The sequence below is a fragment of the Zingiber officinale genome, chromosome 6A, assembly GCF_018446385.1.
Source record: "Zingiber officinale cultivar Zhangliang chromosome 6A, Zo_v1.1, whole genome shotgun sequence".
Lineage (NCBI taxonomy): Eukaryota > Viridiplantae > Streptophyta > Magnoliopsida > Zingiberales > Zingiberaceae > Zingiber > Zingiber officinale.
The window spans coordinates 140,650,621-140,676,729 of record NC_055997.1 but is presented as its reverse complement, the minus strand read 5'-3'; the positions used below and the strand labels follow the sequence as shown (position 1 = coordinate 140,676,729).

Genomic DNA, 26,109 nt, shown 5'->3' with positions numbered 1-26,109 from the left:
TTATTAAAGAGCATGATTATTATAGAGTTTGTTTTGCCAATTAAACCCTAAAACCTATTGTCTAGTAATCTATTAAATGAATAAAAGATGCTGTCATTTTTTTACTATACTTGGTGGAGTTGTTGACTTGTTGCCAAAAAAAAAGTTAAATTGGAATTATTAGTATGCCTTATTGTCCACTTGAATTTTTATTTCTTGCACTCATTTTTATCTCTTGCATTGTAGATTTAAAATTGTGAACACTGGTGTGATCTGAATTTGGTAGCGAGACATTCTTACTTTGGATTTTAACCTCAAGAAAGTAAGTTCTTTTATCTTTTTCATTCATTGTTTGCAATTTTGTTATTTTCTAGTATGAGTTGTAATCAATTATTATTTTAAAGTTGCTCTCTTGGTATATTATGTTATTTTTTGAGTTCTATAACCTTTAGGGTTTTTTTTAGTAAAAATTGTAATATATAATTTATCTCAAGATATGCTTATACAATTCATTGTACTTTGAGTTATTACTTGTTTATTTATATGATTGTTATTTTATTACTTATTTAGGGATATAACTTGAACTATTTCAAAATGGAACATCAATCTGCTACAAAGAAAGGAAAGATATCCTCTTTTTTTAAGAAGAGAGATCGTCAAACTAGTGAAAACACTTCAATTCCTATCGTCCCTACAATGCAACTTCAATTTAGTGAAAGTCTTCTAATTTCTAGTGTCCAAATTCCTACTAGTTCCTCTCCCAGTAACGACCATCAGTCATCCAAATTCATTGGTTAGAGTTTTCACCTTCAACAAATAAGGCATATTTCTTTTATTGTTTTCTTTTTTCTGAATGATGTTAATTCGTCTAATATATCAGCATTGGTCAATGAAGGATTTGGCAATTGGAAAAGGGTAAATCAAGAAAAAACATGTCCATTTCTTACTCATATTGGTTCTGCAGCCTCTTCGCCTCATACTATATGCGAGAGAATGGCTGAAAATTTGATGAAGCCCTCACAACATATTGATAGTCTGATGCATGCCCAATCTCAAGAGGAAAAGGAGAAAAATCGTTTGCGTTTAAAGACCTCAATTATAACTATTCGTTGGCTAGCACTTCAAGGTTGTGCTTTTAGAGATAATAATGAATCTCTATCTTCATCTAATCGTGGGAATTTTCTTGAATTGGTGAAGGCTTTTGCAAAAATGAGTACACCAATTGATAAAGTTGTACTTGAGAATGCTCTAAAAAATGCCCAATATATCGCTCTAGAAATTCAGAAAGAAATTTTACATATTATGGCCAATAGACTACGAAAGATGGTTCGTGAAGAAGTTAGAGATAAATGCTTCTGTATTCATGTTGATAAAGCACGAGATATATTTAAACGGGAGCAAATGACCATTATTTTGAGGTTTGTGAACAATCATGGGATTTTGACAGAAAGATTTTTTGCCATCAAAAGTGTTAATGACACTACTGTTGGTGCGGGAAGCATCCGACGATCGAACCTGAGTTTTGATAATGACAAAAGATTCAAAGTTAAGGGTTGTTGTAATCTAACATGGTTGAATGAGTATTTCAGGAAAGTCCTAGCTGCGGTTAGGCAAAGGGAAAAACCCTAGGGGGTGGTAACCCTAGGTCATAAGGGGTGGTAACCCTATGCGGAAAGTCTTGACAGGTCGATGGCTTCAGGCAAAAGTCCTAGGGGGTGGTAACCCTCGGTGGAAAGTCCTGGTGTCGCGAACCAGGTGAAAGTCTGGACTAGCCGGGAAGCGGATGTCCAGCAGAAAATCCGGAAGCATCGAGTGCTGAGCAAAAGTCCAGTCGATCTGGAGGATAGACTGGCAACAGGTAAATCTCCTGAGTGGAGTAGGTGAGGACGCGTTCCCCGTAGAGGGAACAGTAGGCGTCGGGTCGACCTAGGATTTCCGGTCGGAAATCCGAAGTCAGACTCGGACAGTCCGAAGACTATCAATTCTTCTTTACGATGTTTTGTCTTATTCTAACACTGTCTTGCAGGGGATTTTGCTCGGACTAACCTTTGTTTGCAGGTGAGGAACCTGCTGGAAAAAGGCTGTCCGGGCGCCCGGGATGGATCCGAGCGCCCGGAGGTCCGGGCGCCCGGAACAGGTCCGGGCGCCCGGGACCAAAGTTTATCCCCTGCGCGAAGTTGACACGTGGAGCATCCTGGTTGGTTGGCCACGTCACACTCCAGGCGCCCGGAAGGGATCCAGGCGCCCAGAACCTCATATAAAAGAAGGGTCGAGGTGCAGCACAAAGAAGAACGACAATCTAAGTAATCTCCCTGCGACAAGCTGCTAACGACTCGATCCAGAAAGTGCTGCAACGACACCCCGACAACCCGGAGCTTCGATTTAGTCTTTTGTTGTCGGTATAATCTGTTTACTGCTTTAAATTATAGTTAATCTGTAATAGTTTTATCGTGCTTATAGTTGTTGCCCACGGAAAGCGATCAAGGATCGCGGGCCTTCGAGTAGGAGTCGCTTTAGGCTCCGAACGAAGTAAATCTTCCTGTCTCTCTGTGTTTGTTATTTCTTTATTCCGCTGCGCTTTTACTCGTTTGTTTTACGAATCGAAAGAAATAGCCACGAATGCTATTCACCCCCCCTCTAGCGTGGTCTCGATCCAACAATTGGTATCAGAGCGGGGTCGTTTTTAATTGGTGCAACCACCTTTCAAAACAAAATTTTCTTTCGATTTTATATTTTTCGGAGTCAATTAGAATTTAGCCTTAAAGCTTTATTCTAATTCTTTTATCGAATCGGCTTTTGCCCGAAGTTGGTGCAACACCACTCGAGCTCGTTATTATTACTATTCTTTATTCCCACACTACTAATCCAAGACGTAGTCTTGGAACATATATTTTTGTTGTTTTTGTTGCATATTACAAATGGCTCAACAAGAGGGGTTCAGTACTGTTCGTCCCCCACTATTCTTCGGAGATGATTTCGGTTATTGGAAGGGAAGAATGGAGACGTATCTGAAGATTCAGTTTGAAACATGGATGATCATTAAGACAGGACTTTAGCTACCTTCCGATGACGACGGCAAACCAACCCCCTGCGAGAAGTGGGACGCCTCTCTAATCAAAAAGGTGGAAGTCGACGCCAAAGCTACCTGCACCCTCCAGTGCGGCCTTACCAAAGAAGAACTCAACAGAGTCGGCCCGTTCTCTTCCGTAAAGGAGCTCTGGGAAAAGTTAGTCGAACTCCACGAAGGCACTAACGACACCAAGGTAAGTAAAAGAGATCTTTTACTTAATAAATTATATAATCTAAAGATGCAGGAAGGCGAGACGGCAAGTTCTCTACATGCGAGAATCCAAGACATCCTCAATTCTCTTCACGGAATCGGACAGAAGATAGAGAATCGGGACGTCATAAGGTATGTTTTAAACTCATTTCCAAGGAACACATTGTGGGCATCAATGGTAGATGCCTACAAAGTTTCCAAAGACTTGTCTTCAATAAAATTAGACGAATTATTTTATGAATTTGAACTTCATGAGCAGACTAATGCACAGCCAACCGAGAAATGTATTGCGTTGGTTGCAGGTACAAGTCGAACACGGGAACCGAGATCACGACGAAGAACGGAACTGGAGTCAGAGGTTGAACCAGACTCAGACGATGAAGACATTGAAATTACAACCGAGCTGGTAAACCTCGTAAAGAAGCTCTACAAAACGAAGGGCTTCAACAAAAGAGATCTAAAAAAGGCAGTAAAAACGAAGGAAGGTTCACAGAACTCAAAGATGAAGTTTGAAGTTACATGCTACGGCTGCAACCAAAAAGGGCACATCAAATCCAACTGCCCTAACCTTAAGGAAGTCAAAAAGCAAAGATGGAAAAAGGTCCTTAAGGCAACATGGGACGAATCTTCATCGGAGGACGACGACGACGAGCTCGAACAGACGAGTCTACTCGCATTAATGGCCCGGGACCAAATCGTCGAATCCGGAAGCGAGAGCGAGTCCGAGGCGGAGTCCGAGCAAAGCCACGGATCCGTATCCATTTCCGAAGGACCAGACCCCGCTGTAAGTATCTCCCGGTTAAATATTTTAGTTAGTTATTTATTGCGCAAATTAGCGAAGTCAAACCTGAAAGTGAAGTCACTTCTAAAGGAAGTATCTGTCCTTAAAGAAGTGGCTGACACTAAAACCTTACCTGACCAGAGTCAGACTGAATTTCCAACTCAAGTTCATAAACTTGAGGAAGAAAATTCAAGTCTAAAAAATCAGGTTAAAGATTTAAAAACTACTTTAGAACGGTTTTCTTTGGGCTCCAAGAACTTGGACTTAATTCTTGGGACACAAAGGGCCATTTACAATAGAACTGGGCTAGGATATAAAAGTAAATATAAATCTTACTTATCCTTAATAAACAAACAAAGTAGTAACACAGCCCAAGCATGGGTCCCCAAGTCCAAATTGATCAATCAAGTTGGACTTGGTCAATACAGGGTCCCGAAGGATCAAATACATTACCTCGATAGACCATATCGAGGCCGTGATCCAGGGGGAACAAAGAGAAAAACGATATTTCGAAATTAAATTATAAATTCAAAAATTAAATTCAAAATTCGAAATTAAACTATAAATTCAAAAATTCAATTCAAAATTCGAAATTAAACTATAAATTCAAAAATGAAATTCAAAATTCGAAATTAAACTCTAAATTCAAAAATTCAATTCAAAATTCGAAATTAAATTATAAATTCAAAAATAAAAAATTCGAAATTAAATTATAAATTCAAAAATTAAATTCAAAAATTAAAATTATAAATTCAAAAATTAAATTCAAAAATTAAATTATTAATTCAAAAATGAAATTCAAAATTCGAAATTCAAATTCAAAATTCAAAATTTAAAATTATAAATTCAAAAATTAAATGAAATTCAAAATTTGAAATTAAATAATTAAATCAAATTAAAAGGAAGGCTCCAGATAATCTGGCACCTCCGAACTTAATATACCCGATAAGGGTAACCAAGAGTAGACCACCCGGCAGGGTAATTAAGGTTAGGTAAAATGGGCTAGGTTTAACTTGACCCATAGTACTGGTGAAATTTTTTGGATGATAGTACGTTAGGGAAGCTTGGGCATCGCATGTCTAGGAAGATATGGCTTCGACCTGGTGCATTTGGCCAAGTGGAACTGACCGAAGCTACCCTTAAATGGATCCTAACTAGTTAGACCAAGGATTAGTATTAAGTTCAGTGGGTAGGACTATTTGGAAAACCTCGAAGGCATGGTTACTTTAATGAGCTCCTTGTGACTCACCATAGCCCAGAAGTTTATCCAAAGAATGCTTACTTGTTGAACCCAAAGCTAAACCTGAATCTAACACAAAGTTAAGCCAGACCTCTGAATTCAACAATAAATCATCTCACATCAATTATAGATTTCTCTGATTGACAATTTAGATCGGGTGAGATGACTAAGCAAACTAAATTTTAAATCTTACTTAAAGTTAAGTTAAACATCCTTCAAAATCAAATTAATTCAAATATCTCCAACCTAAACAATGTTAATCAAGTTAAATTAATAATAATAAAAAATAAAATAAAAATAAAAATTTTGAACGAAACAAGGTCAAAAACCGGGGGCGGGCGCCCCCAGTATTCAGACCTCGGGCGCCCGCAGCGATCCCGGGCGCCCCGCCTCACACGACCCCGGGCGCTCGGAACACGTCCGGGCGCCCGGAACCCCTTATATATAGGGGGCAGCAGGCGCCCCCTACCCTTGCACCCAAATCTTCCTCCTTAGCTTCCTAGCTTATTTGCGAAGATTTTGAAAATTAAAATTTTCCGCGGTTGATCCGGAGTCGTAACTCAACCGAGGTCGTCAGTTCTAAAATTTATTACAATGGCTCCTCGGTAAAATTTTTATCCCCTCCTAAACTTTCTTTCTTATAATTTTTTTTCTTAGTGTAATGTTAGTTTGAAATTTAGGAAGCGTACTAAATCTGGTGCTGGGTCCTCTACCCCTAGCATTGACCCTAGGTTTCCCACCGAAGAACTTAGGATTAAGTTTATGTCCACAAATTACATGGCCATTAGGACCAAATGTATAGATAGACCGTTCTTTTTACGCTCGTGTATCCCAGTCTCCGAGGCTATAAACCACTATAGGTTGCGAAACCTCGTTGAGTGCACCAGCCCAGTAAACATTAGTTTATGTGCCGAATTTTACAACAACCTAGTGAAAGTAGACGACTACTCCTATACCACTAGGGCAGGTGGCACGGACATCACACTATCTCCCACTACCATTCGTGAGTTTCTAGGCTTACGAGAATCATCCTGCACTTTTTTATGTTATCCCCCTAGGGAGCTACCTTTTGGAGATCCCTACTCACATATCACCCTCGATACGATCTATTCGTATTTCTTCGAGGACCAGCGTGATCCCACTAAGACCCAGTTTAGGTCCCTTAACCTTAGAATTCAGGACTATGCCCTTTATAGGGTTATAGTACTTTGTATTCTACCGCTGACCACTCACGACATTGCGGTGATGCGTCCATTTCACTCCTTTCTTCTCTATGCCATATGTCATAGGTTAGACATAGACATCAGCCTGCACATATTTTCTACTATTATTTACACATCTGGATACGTGACCAGCAGACGAGTACATATGCCTTACTGTCACATACTGACAGCCTTCATGTCCTCATTGCACATTGATATCACCAGAGGTGACATCCGTTACATGACCGAGTTTGACATCATAGGAGCTAGGAACTTCTCCCTAGCACATATCCATATAGACGATGAGGGTACCATGTCCTGGCGTAGAGGGGCACAGCACCAGCAGGCGGAGGACGCGGAGCATGATGAGTTCATGTTGGCACTATTTCCTGAGGAGGCTGCTCCTTCCCCACCACCACCTCGAGCACCACACCCAGCTCCCCGCACTCTAGGCGATCGAGTTTCCGGACTAGAGAGGGCTATGTCGAGTCTTCAGCACGAAACCTCCGAGTTTCATCAGTCCATACGGCGAGAGGTCTCCGATCTTCGACGAGAGGTCCGACAGGAGGTCTCCGACTTACGACGAGACGTACGACAGGAGCTCTCCGACCTGCGCCGAGATCTACGAGACGACGACCGAGCTCGTCACACTGAGCTCTTGACACTACTCCGGTCGTTGGGTTTCGGACCACCACCCTCATCATCTCAGTAGCTCTGACTGTAGCTTTATTATGACCCTAGTACAGCAGATAGCAGCTATTTTATTACTGTGTTATCTATCTAATAGACCGTTTTACTTCAGACTTGATTGACTATACCTCAATCTAATAGATCAGTCTCTTAATAACATTTTCAAAATTCTAGGCAAAATTGATTTACCAAAATCCCCACTTTACTAGACTTTCGAAAGTTGGATTTAGTCTAGGATTGTACCCTTAGAAATCATGTTCCTCCAGGACTCAGCCAGAGCATCTCACAAACACCTATGTTTACCTTGATTGTGTTTGTAAAACATAGAACGGTGTGAGATGCATAGGGTACAGCCTGGACTCAAGAATGCTTATTTCTGTGCATCAATATGAGTCTGGGCATTAAATACATAATTAACAGTAATCAAATCAAGTCTTCCAGCCTTAGTCAAATCTAACTGGATCAATTGACTTGACTTGACTAACCAGGTGAACACTGTTGCCCTCTAGGCAATCAGCAAGTAGCTAAATGGTTAGACAGTTGGTGGAGGCAATATTAAAGTTTAAGCATGTTTGTACTTAAGGGCTCTGATACCTGATCAAAACCAAATCTTGACTCATGCTTGGACTTTAGAACACTGAAACCTTACTAAAACTAAATTAAGATTATCTCTTCTCCTTTGCCTTAAGTATTCTTGAAATTTATCTCAAAAACATTCCTTAAGCAGTTTTATCAAAATTTTCTCCAAACTTAACTTTCAAATATCTTCTTCTTTGAATTTTTTTTTTTTGAAAATTCATTAAGTTGTTAAAGCTTTAAAAATTATTTTTCCTTGCAAATTTATTTGAAAATCTCTGAAGTTGAAACTTGTATTTTGAAAACTTTTCTATGAAAATTTTGGAAACCAATGTGTTTCTATAGACTCTATAGACTCAAAAAGAGATCATGTTTTTCTATGTCTATTCAAACAAAATAAATTCTAAGGTGTTGTCCTTCACTTTCCTTGCCTAAGTTAAAATGTTTTTAATTCTGTCTTGAAAAATTAAGTTTTTCAAAACTAGCTCATTTTTGATATATGGCAAAGGGGGAGAGTAGAGAAATTCAAAGTAGAGAAACTCAAAAGAAAAAGGAAACCCTGTATTAAGGGGGAGCTTCACAAAAAGTTTACAAAAAGTTTAAGTGTTAGCTTAAGTTAGGCGTTCATTTGAATTTATATACTTAAGCTTGCTTAATATACTTATGCATTTGTTTTTTTTTACTTAACTTTGAATTTGGGTTGCCATAATCAAAAAGGGGGAGATTGTTGGTGCGGGAAGCATCCGACGATCGAACCTGAGTTTTGATAATGGCAAAAGATTCAAAGTTAAGGGTTGTTGTAATCTAACATGGTTAAATGAGTATTTCAGGAAAGTCCTAGCTGCGGTTAGGCAAAGGGAAAAACCCTAGGGGGTGGTAACCCTAGGTCATAAGGGGTGGTAACCCTATGCGGAAAGTCTTGGCAGGTCGATGGCTTCAGGCAAAAGTCCTAGGGGGTGGTAACCCTAGGTGGAAAGTCCTGGTGTCGCGAACCAGGTGAAAGTCTGGACTAGCCGGGAAGCGAATGTCCAGCAGAAAGTCCGGAAGCATCGAGTGCTGAGCAAAAGTCCAGTCGATCTGGAGGATCGATTGGCAACAGGTAAATCTCCTGAGTGGAGTAGGTGAGGACGCGTTCCCCGTAGAGGGAACAGTAGGCGTCGGGTCGACCTAGGATTTCCGGTCGGAAATCCGAAGTCAGACTCGGACAGTCCGAAGACTGTCAATTCTTCTTTACGATGTTTTGTCTTATTCTAACACTGTCTTGCAGGGGATTGTGCTCGGACTAACCTTTGTTTGCAGGTGAGGAACCTACTCGAAAAAGGTTGTCCGGGCGCCCGGGATGGATCCGGGCGCCCGGAGGTCCGGGCGCCCGGGATGGATTCGGGCGCCCGGAGGTCCGGGCGCCCGGGACCAAAGTTTATCCCCTGCGCGAAGTTGACACGTGGAGCATCCTGGTTGGTTGGCCACGTCACACTCCAGGCGCCCGGAAGGGATCCAGGCGCCCGGAACCTCATATAAAAGAAGGGTCGAGGTGCAGCACAAAGAAGAACGACAATCTAAGTAATCTCCCTGCGACAAGCTGCTAACGACTCGATCTAGAAAGTGCTGCAACGACACCCCGACAACCCGGAGCTTCGATTTAGTCTTTTGTTGTCGGTATAATCTGTTTACTGCTTTAAATTATAGTTAATCTGTAATAGTTTTATCGTGCTTATAGTTGTTGCCCACGGAAAGCGATCAAGGATCGCGGGCCTTCGAGCAGGAGTCGCTTTAGGCTCCGAACGAAGTAAATCTTCCTGTCTCTCTGTGTTTGTTATTTCTTTATTCCGCTGCGCTTTTACTCGTTTGTTTTACGAATCGAAAGAAATAGCCACGAACGCTATTCACCCCCCTCTAGCGTGGTCTCGATCCAACAATACTCATTGAATTTGAAAAAAGAGATATATTCAAATGTTCTTAGAGGCCAAGGATACGATGGTGCTAGCAATATGCGTGGCGCATGGAATGGACTTCGGACATTATTTCTTAAAGATTGTCCCTATGCATATTATATCCACTGTTTTGTCCATCGATTATAACTAACATTGGTTTCTGTAACTAAGGATATTAGTATTATTTGGGAATTCTTTTATCATTTGGATAATATTATTAATATTGTCACTTATTCTACTAAGCGCATTGTTGAGTTACATGTTGCACAGAGAAATGAAATTGAGTATATGTTGACAACTGGAGAATGTATTTCTGGAAGTGGGGCCAATCATATTGGTAATTTGCAATGAGCAGGAACTACTCGTTGGAATTCTCACTATGACTCAGTAAAAAACTTGATAGGTATGTATGCTGCAACTTGTAAAGTTTTTGAAATTCTTAGTTAACATTCTCCAAATGGAAGAGCTAAGGCTGAAGTTCAGGGGATTTATAGAAACATGACAAGCTTTGAATTTGTGTTTATTTTGCACTTAATGCATAAAATTATAAGAACAACAGATACTCTTTGTCAAATTCTTCAAAGAAAATCTCAAGATATTTTGACTGATATTGCATTTGTCTTTACTACCAAAACTATCCTTCAAGAACTTAAAAATGCAGATGAGAAGAATTTTTTTATGAAGTAAAAGTTTTTTGTTCGAGAAATAAAATTGATGTGCTTGACTTTGATTATCCAAATAAGATCGGTCGTTTTCGTCAGCAAACTACAATTGAACATCATTACCACTTTGATGTTTTTACTGTAGCAATAAATTTCATCTTAATTGAGTTAAATACTCGGTTCAATGAGTCATCAGTGGAACTTTTTTCTCTTAGTACAGCTTTAGATCCAAAAAATTCATTTGAATCAATTAACAGTGATGATATTTGCAAACTTGCAAAGAAATTTTATCCTGAAGATTTCACATATCAAGACATTGTTGCTTTGGAATATGAATTGGTACATTATAAACTAGATGTGATGAAGAATTTGAAGGTTTCTACACTTGTTGAGTTATGTCAGTAATTGACTGAGAGTGGACGATCAAAGGTTTATGTTATATTGACTAGATTGATTCATCTTATTTTGATGTTACATGTTTCTACTGTCACTACTGAGCGAGTTTTTTCAGCAATGAAACATGTGAAGACAACACTTCGCAATAAAATGGAGAATGATTTTCTTGAAGATTGCTTTGCACTCTATATTGAATGAGATTTAACTAAGTATATAGATGTAGATTATATTATAGATGAATTTTATATTTCAAAATCTCGTAGGACACAATTTTGTTGAACAATATATTGTAAATGACTTATATATATATATATATATATATATATATATATATATATATATATAAAATTTATTATATTAAGTTTAATCCCCTCTAACTCTGATTCCTGGATCCGTCCCTAGTACTCGGGTAGCCAAGCAACTACCTACTTGTTGATGTAGTTCGGAGCCACATGTGCATAGGTTTGTTGATATGCTTAGGGATCATTTTCGAGTAAGAATGGTTTAAACTTTATTTGTTTTCTAGCAATGGAGAATCATCAAGTGTATGTCTAACACAACATGTTTGTTGTGGTCGTGGGAGTCACATAAAACACGCATGTTGCATAGTGGTTGTGTTTGATCTGGTGGCATATACAAAAATCCTATTATCCTATGCAGTACCATGACTGATTCAAGTCATTACAGGCACGATTCTTCGATGTCTTTTTTGCCTTTGATTCTTTTGCCCCCTTAGCAGCGGGCGCCTTCTCAATTTTTCAATGATCGAATCTTAATTTTAATAAAAAAATTTTAATATAAAGTTGATCTAAAAATATTAAGCTGATGAATCGTCTGCAGATGTTGATAAAGATAGCTATCTATGTTTTTATGATAAATTGTCGTCGTTCTAATTATACAGCGGGCCAAGTACTCGTCAGCCTTTCCAAAGTAAGCTGGGTAAGCGCGGAGCAGTTGCTATGCGTAACGGAAACCATCGAATTTCTCACAAGTTCTGGCGTTAGACCGGCAGAAAACGAGCGGGGTCCTTGTCGCTAGCCAATCACGATGCGAGTGCAGTCGCGGGTCGAAAAAGGATTCGCTTGCGGGTCGTAGAGTCGCACCCACCGCGCCACGAGAGCCGAACTGCGAGACCAAGTCCGCGAGAACTAGTCGTCTTCGTTTCGTGCCTTCGTCTTCGTTTTCGTCGATAAGAACGAGGGAGAGAGACCGGTGAAGGGAGCACGAGATTGAGAGGAAATTAGATAGAGGAATACATCGAAGTTTTTAAAAATGGCGTACAGATCGGACGACGAGTACGACTACTTGTTCAAGGTGGTGCTGATAGGCGACTCCGGCGTGGGGAAGACCAACCTCCTCTCCCGCTTCGCCCGCAATGAGTTCAGCCTCGAGTCGAAGTCCACCGTCGGCGTTGAGTTCGCCACCCGCACCGTCCACGTCGACGACAAGCTCGTCAAGGCTCAAATCTGGGACACCGCCGGACAAGAAAGGTACCCCAACGATATCCCCTAGCTTTAACCTATCGATTCCGCTATTCCAACTCGTTGACTTGGTGCCAATCTATTGCGTTGACCGATCGACATGAGAAACAGATACCGAGCCATCACCAGCGCCTACTACCGAGGCTCCGCCGGCGCCCTCGTCGTCTACGACGTGAGCCGCCGAGACACCTTCGAGAACGTGGAGAAGTGGATGCAGGAGCTGCGCAACCACACGGACTCCAACATCATCGTCGTGCTCGTCGGCAACAAGGCGGACCTGCGCCACATAAGGGCGGTGTCCGTGGAGGAAGCGGCGGCGCTGGCCAAGAGGCAGAAGGCCTTCTTCGTGGAGACCTCCGCCCTGGAGTCGACCAACGTGGACGCTGCCTTCGCCGAGGTGCTCACGCAGGTGTACCGTGTGGCGAGCAGGAAGGTGCTCGACGTCGGCGAGAACCCTGCGACTTTGTCCAAAGGACACACCATCGATTTGAACTCAGCAGAGGAGAAACTACCATCAGTGGACAAATCTGGGTGTTGCTCGAGCTAATTAACTAGCTAGCCAAGCATGTGTTAATTTTCTTGCAGAAAACGTAAAACTTAGTGGGTTTCTTGTTCTTGTTCCTCGAAGGATTTATCATTGCTTACAAAAACATGTTCTTCTTCAATTGTTACGACTGCTCTCTTTGATCAGGTACGTATGCAAGACAAGTGATTGTTATATCAGAAAGCCACTGAAGCCAAAAGTTGTTCCACACTATTGCATTCTTGTTCCTAGATGGTTTGCAATATCCATCTGGGATAGGGATAAACAAACACTAGAAGATAGATACTGCAGAAAGTTTCTTACAAATCAAGGAGAACAATTTTTGATTATTCCAACTACCAGGACATGCATATCGGCTATGCAAATACCTTTTACTAATAAGGAACTTGAATCCTTTCTGGACCACCAAGCATATCCTCCCAGAGCAGATCAGAGAGAGCAAGCGTGAGTTCACCGACTTTTCCTAACACAGACATGAAAGAATAAGAAAACAGAAAAAAAGACATGAGATTTATCTGCTCAAGGGAATAAGCAATACCATCTCCAATTGGACGATCATCCCATTCGACGATAGGTAATATAGGCAGGCAACTTCCAACAAACATCATCTCAGCTGAATCTTTCGCGCTATCAACTGTTATATCAACAATGCTAACACTTATTAGAAGACCTTTCTCTACCAATTGGGGAGCTAGTGCCAGAAGCCTCTTAGCAGTGCAGCCACTAAGAATCTTGTCAAACGATGGAAGCAGTAATTCCTTGTTTTTGGTTATGAATGCAACATTAACATTAGGGCCCTCTGCTACGTAGCCTTGCTCATCGACCCAAATTGCAGACCAGGCACCCTTCTCCTCTGCCTCCATTACTGAGAGAACGTTTGGGAGATAATTCACATTCTTCACGGTAGCAAATAAAGAAGGTTTCATTGGCACGGTGGATGTAATGACTTTGACACCTCCCTTGCACTGAGAAAAGTCATCGTCAATTACTACAGCATAGAAGGCAGCTTCTGGGCAGGCAGCCGGCGATAACAAGAAATTACCAGGACCAGCACTGAGCCAGTATCGAATTGATCCCTTTTTACATTTTGATGCCGCCGTCATTTGGACAAGAATATTATGCAAAATTTCACGAGGAAAGGGTGATTTGATCTTTGCTTTTGATGCTGATCTTAAGAATCTGTCCAAATGAGTGCCAAGCTCATACAGGTACCTGAAAATTTGCATACAAGGTCACATAAGACATTTAGTTTCAAGAAGAAAAGATCAATGCATCCAAGACAATTTACTATGAAGTTATTTGTCTTATGAACTTTCTCGAACAAAAAAATTCATAGCAAATAACGTTTAAGTAAACCATCCGATGCAATTCTTTAGCCTAACCAAGGTTACAGCGAATAAAACATAACCTTAATTATATTTGGTTTAACCTAGGTAAAGCTATAATCTACTTTGATATTTACTATATTACCCTTCATTAAATTTAATATTTAATTATTTTAAAAATAAATTATATTATATTAATAATAATATTATTAATTAATAAGTTGATAATATATATAATAAATAAATATAATTGATTTATAATTTTTAAAATTTAAAATAAATTTATATATATTTTAAAATATAATTAAAATAAATTTATATATTTGCAATTACTGTGCTTCTCCCCCATTCATTGGCAACGCCTCCTCCTCCGTGAACCGCAGGTGCCGTCTCCCTCCTTTGCAAACTGCCGACCCCTCCTTTACGAATCGTTGGCATCGTGCGCCTTGGGTTGTTGCTCCCTCCACCGGCGTGCCGCCTCCTTCGCGAACGGCTGGCGTCGTCTCCCACGAGCCGCCAGCACCTCCTTTGCGAACTGCCGACACCTTCTCCCTCCTTCGTGAACCGTAGACATCTTGGGTCGCTGCTCCCTTCGTCGGCGTGTCGCCTCCTCAGCGAACCACCGGCGTCATCTCCCTCCTCTGCGAACTGCCGGCACCGTGCGCCTTGGGCCACTGCTCCTTCCTCCGCGAACCGCTGGTACCGTGCGTCACTGCTCCCTCAATTCGCAAACTGCTGATACCTTGGGCCACTGCTCCCACCGTCGGCGTGCTCTGCCTCCTCCGCGAACCGCCGACGTCGTCTCCCTCCTCCGTGAACCGCCGACGCCTCCTTCGCAAATCGCTTGCTCACAGTCACTGTTTGCTCACGGTCATTGCCAGCTCACCATCGCCTGCCTCGAGGATAATTTTGGAAAAAAAATTATTCTTAACCCCGAAATCATGAAAAACCTAAGGTTTCTAAGGTTTTCTGATTTCGGGATCGATTCCTTGATTGCTGACATGACGAGAATGCTACATTACTGGGAATCAATGATTACTTAAACCAAACAAGGTTATCGCTGATAACCTACCAAGGTTATCAACGATAACGCCCAACCAAACGCGCTCTTACTACCATCCATTTACTTTATAAAGGCTCATGTCTCTGGAATCCTGTTAACCTGGTTCTTTTCCAAGCATACGACAATCTACGAAAGAGAGATTGTACTTTGGTTTCCAATCTACGAATGAGAGAGATCGTAATTTGATTTCCAATTCACAACATAGATGGACCATAAACCGACAGGTGAATCTATAGGAATTGCAATTCAAAAGTTGTTCCTGTTGAACTAGAAAAAAATCCAATTTCATTGATGCAACTGCACTAACATGTTTCTGATTTCCCTGCTAACCAATTGAATTTGCGAATACAACAACAACAACAACAACAACCAAGCCTTATCCCACCAAGTGGGGTTGGCTATATGGATTCTTTACGCCATTGAGCTCTATCTCCTACTATATTATCATCCATACTTAAATAAATTTTGTTTTATTTTATTATTCCTCACCAAGTCTTTTTTGGTCTTCCTCTTCCTCGTTTGATATTGTGTTTGTCATAATTTTACATCGTCTAACTGGAGCATTTATTAATCGTCTAAGTACATGCTCGTAATATCTTAAACGTGTCTTTGGAATTTTTCCTCAATAGATGCAACTTCGACTTTTTCTCTAATACTCTCATTTCTTATTTTGCCTATCCTTGTATGTCTACACATCTACTTTAACATCCTCATCTCTGCAACTCTCATTTTCTGCTCATATGCTCAAGTCATAGCCCAACATTCAGCTCCATATAACATAGTAGATCGAACTGCGGTTTTGTAGAACTTTCCTTTAAGTTTTAAAAATATTTTATGGTCATATAAAACACCCGACGCTTTCCTTCATTTCAACCATCCTACTTGTATTCTATGTAAGACATCTCTCTCAATCTCTCTATCGTTTTTGCAAAAATGATCCTAAATATTTAAAGCTCTCGATTTCGGACAACTCTGTCATCTCCTATCTTAACAATTGTCTTATTACATTTAATATTGGTAAACTTAAATTTCATATATTCCGTCTTTGTTCTATTAAGCCTAAAATCTTTCTCTTCTAGTGTTTCTCGTCAAGATTCTAGTTTAGCATTTACTCCTTCACGTGTTTCATCTACCAAAATAATATCATCTGTAAACATGAATCATGGTATGTGTCTTGAATATGTGTAGTGAGTTCGTTCATAATTAATATAAAATATAAAGACTTAGAGTTGATCCTTGATTTAATCCTATCTTTATTGGAAATGCTTCAACTACTCCGCCTGAAGTCTTTACACTAGTCGTTACATACTCGTACATATCCTTAATTAGTTCAATATATGTTACGTCAACACCTTTCTTTTATATAATTCTCCATATAAGACTCTATCATAAGCTTTTTCTAAGTCAATTAATACCATGTGTAAATCTTATTTTTGCTTCCGATATTTTTCAATTAGTTATCTAAGAAGATGTATAGCTTCTATTGTTTATCTTCAAAGCATGAACCCGAATTGATTTGTTGTCACTATAATTTTCTTAATATTTTTTCTATTACTTTTTCCTAAAGTTTCATGATATGACTCATTAGTTTAATACCCCTTAGTCTGCACAATTTTATATGTCTCTCTTATTCTTATATAAGGGAACTAGAGTACTTACCCTCCATTAATCAAATATGTTTTTGATTTTCAATATCATGTTAAATAATTTTATAAGTCATTCATACCTTGTTTCCCTAAGTACTTTCATACCTCTATCGGAATATCATTTGGTCCAATGACTTTTCCATTGTGCATTTCATTTAAAGTTTGTTCTACTTCTAAAGTTTGAATTCTACGATAAAAATTAAATTTATATATTCATTTGATTTACTTAAATTAGCTAAGTTCAATAGGTCACCTAAACCTTCATTAAAAAGTTGATGAAAATATCTCCTTCACTGCTCTTTTAGTTCTTCATCGTTTACTAGTACTCTATTACATTCATCTTTAATATATTTTATTTGGATAAGATTTCATGTCTTCCTTTCTCTCACTTTAGTTATTCTATAAATATCTCTTTCCCCTTCTTTTGTATCCAACTTTTGATATAATCGTTTAAAAGTTTTATTCTTTGCTTCATTCACTATTTTCTTAACATCTTTCTCGACTATTGTATATTTTTTAAAGTTTTTCTCATTCTTACAAATATATAATTCCTTATATGATGTTCGTTTTTTCCTTCACTTTCTTTTGTACTTTCTCATTTCATCACCAAGATTCCTTATTTAGTGATGCATGTCCCTTTAACTCACTGAGTACACTCTTAGCTAGTATTTTCAACTTTGATATAATCTTATCTCATATCATATTAGAGTCACCATATATTTCGCCTAATACTTGTTCTCCTATCTTCTCTTTAAATATATTTTGCTTTCCTTTCTTGAACTTTCACTACTTCATTCTACGAGTCGTATATATTTTTTTCTATTGATATTATGCTTGAGGCGTATATCCAACACTACTAACCTATGTTGGGTAATTACGCTTTCTCCATGTATGACTTTACAATCTCTATAAATCTTTTATCCTTCTTCCTAACTATAAGAAAGTCAATTTGCGATTTATTATTCCCACTTTTGAATGTGACTAAGTGTTCTTCTCTTTTATTAAAAAATGTATTAGCTAATATAAGGTCATATGTTATCGCAAAATCTAATATAGTGTTTCCTTCTTCATTTCTCGTTCCAAACCCATAACCTTCATGTACCCTCTCATATTCCTCATTTTTTTACTCCGACGTGTCTATTTAGATCACCTCCTATTAAAATCATTTCATTTGGCGAAATGTTTTGTAATACTTCGTCTAAGTTGTCCCAAAACCTTGATTTAATAGTTTCATCTAATCCTACATGCGGTGCATATACACTAATTAAGTTCATAGTTTATATTGTCATTATTATCTTAAAGGATATAATTCTATCCTCTTTTCTAACTACTCATACAACTTCATCCTTTAACGAATTATATACAACAATACCCACTACATTTCTTGCTTTACTCTTTTCTGTGTACCATAACTTAAAACCCGAGTTTTCTATCATCTTTGCCTTATCTCCTACCCATTTTGTCTTTTATATACACAAAATACTAATTCTTCTCCTAATCATCTTCTCTCCTACCTCATTTGAATCTGAGAATATGATTCAAATTTTAAAACATGGCCTCCACAACCATTTTTCCCATCAATTTCATCTTCATATAAAGAGGATAAAAATGCAATTGTGTTCTCAGTCTGTGAAAGTAAATATTATGCAAAGAGGATAAAACAGCAACTTCTTGTTCTCAACTGATTAAAGAAACGACTATAGATTATCAGCTATTGTTCATAATGATGAAACCCTTGGCGACAAAACGATCGAAACAAGCACCTTAAACAACCAAACCCACCCGTCCATAAGCGTGGCTGTATCGAAGACACCATGCCCTCTGTGTACCATGTGATCGTCCATGGGGATAACCATCATCGCTGGATCAAGAATTATCCCACCGACCACGCTGGAATACATGGCCGGGTAAGGTTGCTTTTTCACAGCGCTCCATTTCTCCTTCAGCTTGTCCAAAACCTAATTAAAAAATCAATCAACAAAAGATTTATTTTTCGCTCAAAGTAAAACAAAAAAGGGGATCTTTTGCCAGCAACAAAAAAAACGGATCCACAAGAGTTCGGAAGCGGGGGAAGAAATAAAAATAAAAATTTGAGGGGAAAAGGCGATCATTTCATCTACCTCGGTGGCCGACGAGTAAATCGGAACTGGGGGCGAACCTGAAACTTCGTCCCCCATGGAGAAGAAGGAAGTGTGACGAGATGGCGGCAGAAGAGGCAAGAGCCGAAAGTGGAGTGTGAGACGACAGCGCGTAGGTAAGAGGGTTTAAGAAGGCGAAAAGCCGACGCTCTGGCTTGTCGAGTAGCGGCTAATAAATAAAAATTGGGCGAGGTGGAAATCCTGCTGTGTTGATGCGCCTCCGTCTCCCTCTCTCATCCGCTTTCTTGTCCTTTTCCTCTCGCTCGCTTGCCTTGTTTCCGCCATTTTCGCAAGCACTCTTTTCAGGTTTGGCGGACAGAGGATGAGACAGCGATGACCAAGCCACGCCGGCACGGAGTGTTTTGTGCTGCCGGCCATTGCTAATTTTAACAAATCTGTCGCCGATCCGATCTCAACTTCCTGACTATTATTTTCTTTTAAAAAGTTTTATAGTCTTAGTTTAATAATATTGTATTGATTTAGCAAAAAAATACTATAAATTTGAGTTTTATTTTATCAAAAATACTTTTTAAATTATTCAGAATTACATTAATTTAATTAAAATAATTTAATATTATTGTAATAGTGTTGATAGAAATTATTATAGTATTTAATGTGGTTAAAAATGCTATAAATTAAGCTCTATAGCTTTTTTTTTTTAATTTTTTGGGCCCTCTACATCCTTGTCACTAGCCTTATCCAGACACGGCCCGGCCCATAACTGGATAGATTATTTATTGATCTGATTAATGGTCTGAACCTTAACAGACCCGGAACTACTGGTTCAGTTGCTTTTTTTAATACATATTCTTTTTTATTTATTTTTAATTTTAATATGTATGAAATATTTTCATTGATAGAAATTGATCTCTTGGCTAAAAATTAAGGCGTTTACTTGGGTGTAATGTAATAATGTAATCAAATTTGTAATATAATGTAATGTAATCTTAATTACATTATTACGTTTGGTAATATAATGTATTTAATCTTTGATTAAAGGGTGATTACATTCTTTTGTTTGGTATATTTTTTATAAGAAATGTAATTCATATTATTATAAAATGATAATATCCTGCGACTTCTACCGACGACCGTCGCACCTTTGTCGAAGCTTGCGGTCATCCACGGCCGACTGCCGGTGACAGCCGGCGACCGGCGGTGGCGGTGGCGGCGGCCGACGACCGTCGACGGCGGTCAAATACCAGCTGACGATCGACGGCGGCCGACGACCAGCAGTGGCGACCAGCGACGGCGGTCGGCGGGCGACGGCGACAGTGGTGACGGCCAGCAACCGACGGCGACGGCCGACGGCCGACGACCGACAACGACGGCGGCCTACGACCGGTGGTAGCGGCGGCCGGCGACAGGCGACCTGCAGCAGCGCCGACGACCGACAGCGACGGCGACCGGTGGCGGCGGGCAGTGGACGGGTGGCGACCGGCGGGCGGTGGACGGGTGGCGACCGACGGGCGGTTGGCGGCCGACGATTGATTAGGGATATATTCTGCATTTAAATTTTGATTAAACAGTGACCTCGTAATGTAATTGGATTACATAGTATTTACTTTGTAATCTAAATTACAAAACTTCACTATCTTTTGTAATAGAGATTACATTACATTACATGTTTAAAATTAAAACAAACAAAATAATCAATCTTAATCTTGATTACATTACAAAGTAAATTATACTATATCAAACGTAGCCTAAATGTCTTATCCATATGGTCTATATTATATTGACATTTATAATTATTATTTATTTTTTTAATAATCAAAACCATTAAACTGATAATTTTAAACCTAGTCATCGATTTTGACCCTGGTAAGGTCTACTTGTCACTTGATTTGTATATTTGTTTTTCATATTTATGGTTTTTTTTTTAAAATGGTCCAAAGTCAAAGAGGCCTTTTTTATTATTATTGGAATACTTGAAGGTGGTCACTTTTTTATTACTAATTGTTTTTTATTAGAAGGATGTCTCACCCATTTCATTTTTCACTGTGTTTTTTTATTAATTGGACTTATTTTGTACTATGGCATATCAACTATAATTCATAACGGTGTAATATGGATATTTTTATTTCTAGTCAATAAGATAGTTTATTAGTTTATTTCTAACCATAATAGTATTATATTATAGCAACGCAGCCAATTGTATAGTAGTATAATTTTGCAGATGTAAAATGAGCTCAGATTTTTTGTTTGTCCGATATGTTTAATTTTTTCTTAGTGCCTTTTTTTAGTTTGTACGTCAAATCATAATTGAAATCTCACCGTTACAATCTACCCTAGATTTATCATCCTTTATAGATTGGATATACAGTCGGAAGCTATCGAGGATAGACAGATTACATAGCACCGAACAAGGGACTACGACCTCTGTCCACTTGTCTTAATCCAAATTAGAATATGTTTTGAATTGAAAGAGACGCTTGGAAGCCAGGCTATACAACATCGAGCAAGAGATGACGGCATTGACCATTTATCTAAATCTAAACTACAATTTAAATAAAAAATAAATATAAAAAAAAAATAATTCTCAATTTGATTGGATTTTAATCGCGATATGAAGTATAAATTAGAAAAAGAATCATAAAAAGACAAAAAATTACAGACCCATGTATCAGAACTCAAGTAAAATATACTAAGATATGTACTTTTGGTTCCAATAAAAAACGATGCCCTCCCTTTAAAATTCCTAGTTTGTTGTCGTTTCATTCCGCTGTCAAAAACCAAATCAACCAGCCATCTACAAAAGAACTGCGGTAAAACCTATTTTGATGCATTTTCGGCTTTAATGCGGTAAAACCTATTTTGATGCATTTTCGGCTTTAATTTGGTATCGTTTAAACACTAAATATTTTTCAACTCCAATTAATACATACCATTTCTTACCCTAAAAAAAATAGACCTTAAAATATTTTATTTTTTCATCTTATAATTTATTAGTCAACATACATATTAATTTATTAAATATTTTTATTGTGATAATAATAATTATTAAAATTAATAGTTTTATGGTACATAATAATTAATTTTTTTATGATATTATGCTTTTAGTTACAAGAAAATAAAAATTAGTACCTCCTGAATTTTGGTGGAAATAATTTAATAGACATACTAATATAGATAACATACAATTATTTAAGATAATAACTATTTTAAATATTTTTATAAAACAAATAATACTTCATTAAAAATACATTATTATGAATCTTAATTATTGGAGTTATTATATTATTCCCACACATACTCAATTAATCTAGGGGCAAACTGAGTATTTTTATTTTGATTAATTCCTTTATATATAGCAAGGAACTTTTGAAATTGAGTATTGTCATCTACTGCTCCATCAACATCTGTAGTCAACGAGACTTCACCTTGACCAACAATTGATGCATTCATATCACGCTCATCTTAAATTATCATATTATGCATAATAATACATGAAGTCATTATATCATGTAAAATATTTTTCTGCCAAAACATGAAGGTCCTACAACAATTGCAAAGCATGATTGAAGCACTCCAAATGCCCACTCAATATCTTTTCTACATGCCTCTTGTTTCATTGCAAACAACTTATTCTTTGTACCCATAGATCATGAATTGTTTAAACAAGTGTAGACCATTTTGAGTATATACCATCAACTAAATAGTAACACATATTATACTCTTTTCCTTGAATAACATAACGGCAGGGGGGCAATACCTAAGCAAGGTTAGAAAAAAGTTGAGAAGACTTCAATACATTAATATCATTGTTAGATCCGGGTAAATCAAAATATGCATATCATATCCAAAAATCATAATCAGCTACAACTTCTAGAATAATTGTTGGTTTTCCACTATGACTAGAATATTGCCTAGCCTATGCTGTTGACAATTTTTCCACTTTCAATACATGCAATCTAGACTACCCAACATACTAGGAAAACCACGTTGCTCACCAATATGAAGAAGCTTGGCAACATCATTAGCATTGGGTGATTGTGAGTACTGTCCTCCAAATACTTCAACAACAACATCACAAAATCTGTTCACACTTTCTATGGCAGTTGATTCTCCTATTTTGATGTACTCATCGGTAGCATTTGTCGGTACACCATATGTCAATATTCGAAATGCAACTGATATTTTTTTTAAACCTGACAAACCAAGTTTTCCAACTCCATCTCTTTTATGCACAAAATAATTATCATGATTACTAACCGCATTAAAAATAAGCATAGATAAATTTCTTCCCATTTGGTATCTTCTTTGAAACATTACAACATTATATGTAGGATTTTCAGCAAAGTAATCATTGAATATATTACAATCAGCAGCTTCTCTATTATGTTTGATCACTATGTGACTAGGAATAGATCCTCGATGTTTGTCTTTGGTGCTTTCTTAATTCAAATGATTCAAAATGACTTGATTATTTCGACAAATCGCTTGAGTGATAAGCCTTCCGTGTGCGTTAAATATTTCATCATCTTCAGAGCTCGAGGATGATAAATTTGATGTACCTTCATATCTAGCATTCATTTTTTGAGATGAAGAATGTGACTGAATTATTTTCAGTTATGGTATGTATTTATAATGAATAATGCACATATCATTACTATTATTTCAAGAGATGAGACATCACAATGCACACATAACATTATTATTATTGCAAGCAACGGGACATCACAATGCACACACCATTATTATTATTTCAGAAGATGAGACATCACAATGCATACACAATATTTTTATTTTTACAAACGATGAAACATCACAATGTACATGTTGGACCCCGTGGTTGTTTTTATGTGATCAACTAAGTTTAGGTTAGGTCATGTTTGTCTGATCCCTGTGTCTAAGTGTGCAGGAACTTAGGAGCGCAGGAAGTTGAGCGGAAGGCGCAGCTAGCGAGAAGGACGGCACGGGAAGGGAGCCAACGGGCTCGGTGCGTCCGAAGGATGAGAGAGCTATGGAAGAGTACACCGGTGGGCGTGAAGAATGTGCGCGGCGTTCAAGGGGCGTAAAATCGGGACGGAAGATTGCTCGAGGAGAAGGCCGGGAACTAGGTTCGGGTGAGCCCTATTCTGGATGGCCGAAATCACCCAAGCAAACTGAACCAGAGCAAGTCAACCGGGAAGTTGACTTGACAAGTGTTCGGTCGACCGAACCCTCTGATCAATCGACCGAACCCCTTTTCATCAGAAGCCAGCCGTTGGAGACACGTCAGCAGCCACGTCAACAACTAATGGCTGATCGATCGACCGAACCCTCTGATCGGTCGACCGAACCGAAGATAATCAGAAACTTGGTCAAAGTGATTTGATCGAGTTAGATCGAGCAGAGACTGTTGGCTGATCGGTCGACCGAATGCAAGGATCGGTCGACCGAACCTAAGCTCGATCCAAATAGCTTGCATCCAGACGGGAAGCTGGGAAAGTACACAGGTTCGGTCAACCGAACCTGGGGATCGGTCGACCGATCCCACTCTCGAAGTCAAACGCTGATCCCGAAGATCAGGGGCTCTGGATGAGTCTTGGAACCCATATATAAAGGGGTCTCGAACAGAACAACGAAGGATCAACTCTATAATTTTTTTCTAAGCAACCTTTGTGCTCTTAAAGTGTAAAAGGCTTCTCCGTCTTCAAAGAAGAAGACTCTTTTAGTGCGCCTTTCCACCGCCTTGGATTAACAACCGTCTAAGTTGTAACCAAGTCAAATAGCTGAGTCGTCTCTATTTTCTTTTCTGTCAATTATTTTAATTATTAGTGTTGCTTTATTTTAAAGTTGAAAGTTTGAGGAGGGTATAATTTTTTATTGCAGGCAATTCACCCCCCCTCTTGCCGTTCCACGCTGCACCAACAAGTGGTATCAGAGCCCAACAACCTCAAAAGGATTAACCGTCGTCTGAAGTACAAAGATCAGGACAATAGCCGGCGCGAACATTCATCCCCCGAAGTTCGACGGAGATTTCGCTACATAGAAGCGAAAAATGGAGGTATTCTTTAAAACGGATTTTGACATTCTTATTACAATGAAATATGGTTTTGCAGCACCAAAAGACAAAGAAGAAAACCAATGGACGAAAAAGGAGCAGACTGATTTCGTGGCTAACAGAAAAGCTGAGTTCCACTTGCTCAGCGTTCTTCCGCCCCAGGAGGTAAGTCAAATCGGAAGCTACGACTCCACAAAAGACCTCTGGGAGAAATTCCTAAACACTATAAAAAAACCAATGTTTTAGGACCGGTCTTCTAAGAGCGTTTGATTAACCACTCTAAATACGTGTAGCAACAAGAGTGGTTAAATGAAACCGCTTGTAAAAGGTAAGAGTAATAGGAGCGGTTGGAAAACTGATCCAGCTGATTAATTGCAGCATCAGTTATTTAAAATCGTTTTGAACGTCATGAAATTTAAGAGCGGTTTTATAAACCGATTCAATTTTTTGGTTGGCAGCGGTTTATTAGACTTTTTAAAGTAGTCAACAAAACCGTTTCTACAAAGTCACATATTTTTTTAACCTAGGGTCTTTTGCCTATTATTAATATTTAAATTTCCTCAATTTTTAATCCTACGCCCCACGTACAAACAACAAATCGTGAATCATTAACCTTACTCCTTAAAAATCCAACATTCCGATCGAGATACTTAGAAAAAATAACAATCCAATTTTTGCGCCATTATTGGCTTCTCTATGATCGGAAATTAACTCACTTGTATAGGTAATACGCATGGAATCCATCTTCTAATTTTATTAAAAATTATTTTATAGATAATAATACAAACTGTCGAATCTCGATTGATTTGGTGAAGTCCAAAATTAAATTACATTAATATCCTTTTTTTATTTTAATACCTAAAATAATTTTAAAACTTATTAATAATTTTATCTTCATATCTTTATCAAAATTTTTATAAAATAAATACACGCAACATGTGTATTTCATTAATCAAAATATGAGATGCATTACATACTTTAATTAATGAAATAAATAAAATAAATAATCGATGCATATAATTGAAACATACTAAATAAATCTGAGAAAGGGAGCAAATAAATTTTTTGATATATTACTAAAACAAATTTAAAACTACAATTTACAATTCCATTAATTAAATTGTATACCGAATAAAAACAAACTTAAATTGTATAATCATATTTTATTTATATAAATGGATGCAAT

At 38.3% G+C, this 26,109-nt stretch overlaps 2 protein-coding genes across 2 annotated transcripts; one reads left to right on the top strand and one right to left on the bottom strand.

Annotated features, from left to right (window-relative positions):
• Positions 1 to 11,897: 11,897 nt before the first annotated feature.
• LOC121998351 (ras-related protein RABA1f-like) lies at positions 11,898 to 12,889 on the top strand. The gene is made up of 2 exons (XM_042553250.1): positions 11,898 to 12,227; positions 12,330 to 12,889. The coding sequence occupies exons 1-2, from the start codon at positions 12,010 to 12,012 to the stop codon at positions 12,763 to 12,765; spliced, it is 654 nt and encodes a 217-aa protein (XP_042409184.1). The 5' UTR covers positions 11,898 to 12,009; the 3' UTR covers positions 12,766 to 12,889.
• A 25-nt stretch (positions 12,890 to 12,914) lies between these two features.
• Positions 12,915 to 19,223, bottom strand: LOC121998350 (D-amino-acid transaminase, chloroplastic-like). The gene is made up of 4 exons (XM_042553249.1): positions 18,917 to 19,223; positions 18,579 to 18,754; positions 13,301 to 13,974; positions 12,915 to 13,225 (listed from the first exon to the last, which is right to left on the bottom strand). The coding sequence occupies exons 1-4, from the start codon at positions 18,971 to 18,973 to the stop codon at positions 13,137 to 13,139; spliced, it is 996 nt and encodes a 331-aa protein (XP_042409183.1). The 5' UTR covers positions 18,974 to 19,223; the 3' UTR covers positions 12,915 to 13,136.
• Between the last annotated feature and the right edge of the window lie 6,886 nt (positions 19,224 to 26,109).